The sequence below is a fragment of the Pangasianodon hypophthalmus genome, chromosome 8 (assembly GCF_027358585.1).
Source record: "Pangasianodon hypophthalmus isolate fPanHyp1 chromosome 8, fPanHyp1.pri, whole genome shotgun sequence".
NCBI lineage: Eukaryota > Metazoa > Chordata > Actinopteri > Siluriformes > Pangasiidae > Pangasianodon > Pangasianodon hypophthalmus.
Genome location: NC_069717.1, coordinates 30,214,646 through 30,217,145, shown reverse-complemented (window position 1 = coordinate 30,217,145; position 2,500 = coordinate 30,214,646). Strand labels below are relative to the sequence as shown.

At 43.5% G+C, this 2,500-nt stretch overlaps 1 protein-coding gene across 1 annotated transcript in view; it reads right to left on the bottom strand.

The window, feature by feature from the left end:
* oxct1a (3-oxoacid CoA transferase 1a) overlaps nt 1–2,500 on the bottom strand; it is a gene marked incomplete at its 5' end in the record, with an annotated part of 34,227 nt that overhangs the window by 18,114 nt on the left and 13,613 nt on the right. The window contains 2 exons of the mRNA XM_053236263.1: nt 130–205; nt 2,435–2,500. The exon at nt 2,435–2,500 is cut by the window's right edge and continues 7 nt beyond it. Coding sequence (XP_053092238.1) covers nt 130–205; nt 2,435–2,500 — 142 coding nt within the window. The remainder of the gene's footprint in view (nt 1–129; nt 206–2,434) is intronic.

The window sequence follows — 2,500 nt, the reverse complement described above, 5'->3', positions numbered from 1 at the left end:
ACGCTACAACACACCACGCTACACTACGACGTGCTACAACATGGTACGACTCTCTACAAAGGTTTATCGCAATCATTACATTTTATTATTAACATTATAACACAATAAACACAAACACAGTGCACTTACGGGGATCATCCAGTTCGCCAAGTCTCCGTATCTGGACACCTGCATTGCTCCCAACATCGTCAGGTTAATGTGTCCACTGTAACACACACACACACACACACACACACAAACAATCACACATTACTGTCCTATAACAGCATCCCAGAGTGTTTTATTCCTCTTACACCACAGCAATTTACCAATTTTTTTGTTTTTACCAAATTCCAGTTCAATTCAATACAATTTCAATTCAAATGTATTTGTATAGCGCTTTTAACAGTGGACATTGTCAGGTTTACAGAAATAAATAAACTCAAAATATAAATTTAAAATGTATAAATGTATCGCTAATGAGTGAGTCAGAGGTGACGGTGGTGAGGAAAAACTCCCTGAGATGATACGAGGAAGAAACCTTGAGAGGAACCAGATTCAGAAGGAACCCATCCTCATCTGGGTGACACCCGATAGTGCGATTATAAATCATTCCCTTCTATAACTGTGTACTACAGCGTCGTTCTCTCACCAGCCTCTATTGTTTCTCTCTTGTCAAGGTTTACAGAACCTGAGAAAGGTTCTAGAGCCATGCTAAGCGTTTGAGAGTGACACTGAGACTCCTAGGATTCTAGAGCTGGATGAGGATCTGAGAACCGGAAACTGCTCTGAAGCCACTGGAACTTAGAACAGCACCAAGAATTCTACAAAATAAAACTACATCAAAGAGTTTAGAACTTTCACAAAAAAGATTCTAGAACCGAAAACCCACACTGAAGATTATAAACCCTAGAACAGCGCAGGGTTATCTAGAACCACCCTGAGGATTCTGGATGCAGACAGAGGTGTACAGAACCTGGACAACATGCTGATTGTTCTAGAGCCACACTGAGAAATCTAGTTCTGAAGTTACACAGAAGATTCTAGAACTGTCCTGAGTCTACCAGAACCGCACCAAGATTCTGCAACCTAACATCTCACCAAAGATTCTAGAACCTAGAGGTGGGCTGGGGTGTTGGGAACCCTGCTGAGGATTTTAGAACCCATCGGTGCTCCACAGGTAGGATTCGGACCCGGTGTGGCTCGTTTCAGACGTCTGCTTCCACCAACACACCGTCTATGTTCTTGCTTTATGGAGCTGTGGCTCGGAGACGCATTTTTCCTCGAGTGTGACATGAGAACCGGGTTATTGTTCTCTAAAGACCCCGCTGATGTGTTAAAGGTCGGGATTGATTTTCTCACGGGTGGCTTTATTCCGTCTGTTGCGTCATGTCTCTGTGTGTCTGAGTCTCTGCCTCAAAAAATCCAATAAAGGCAGTAAATTCAGCTCAGACCTTTAAACACACACACACACACACACACACACACAGACACACACACACAGACACACACACACGCACACGCACGCACACGCACACACACATAGACACACACAAACACTCACACACACTCACTCACACACACTCACGCACACGCACATAGACACACACACACGAACACGCACACATGCACACACACACACATACACACACACACACACGCACACACATACATACACACGCACACACACACATACATACACACACATACACACATACACACACATACACACACATACACATACACACACACACACACACACACACACACACGCACCCTAGTGAACATTTCCTGATGGAAGCAGACCCCATGTGCATCAATGTCACGCTTAAACACCAGCATGTTCTCATCCAGGGGGCGGAGTTAACAATGACCCCGCCCACACTGTGTTCTTTTCTGGTTCAGGTTTTGGTTCTAGAATTTTGTGTCTGGTTTTAATTGTAGGATCTTTAGTGCTGTTCTGGGCTCTAGTAGTGCACTTGTTTGGTTTCAGTGCAGCTCTAGAACCCTCAGCACATTGTCCAGTTCTATAAATCTTCTCTGCATTCAGTGTGGCTCTAGAGCTCTCTGTACAGTTCTAGGTTCCAGAATCTGGTTCTATGTTTTATAATCTTCAGCTCCGGTGCTGTTATAAATTCTAGCAGGCTCGGTTCAGTTTTAACTTCACTGAGATTTTAGATTCCAGAAGTCTTCAGGTTCTGTAAAGCTTCAAGAGAGAGAATAAAGAGAGTCCGGTGAGGGAACGACTGTTTATAGCTGCTGTAACGTAAGCGAGAGCAGGAACTCACTCGTTTCATGAAGATTAACTGTAAATATAAATGGATAAAAAGTATGACGTGTTATGTTTAGTAATGAATATATAATGGTTAAATTGCTGTGGTGTAAGTGAAATAAAACACTCAGGAACATAATCAACTGGTGTGTTTATCAGTGTGTGTGTCTGTGTGTGTCTGACCCTCTGATCATGGAGAAGGACTCATCACTGGAGAAGTACGATGCTCCGGGGAGAACCGTCACCGTC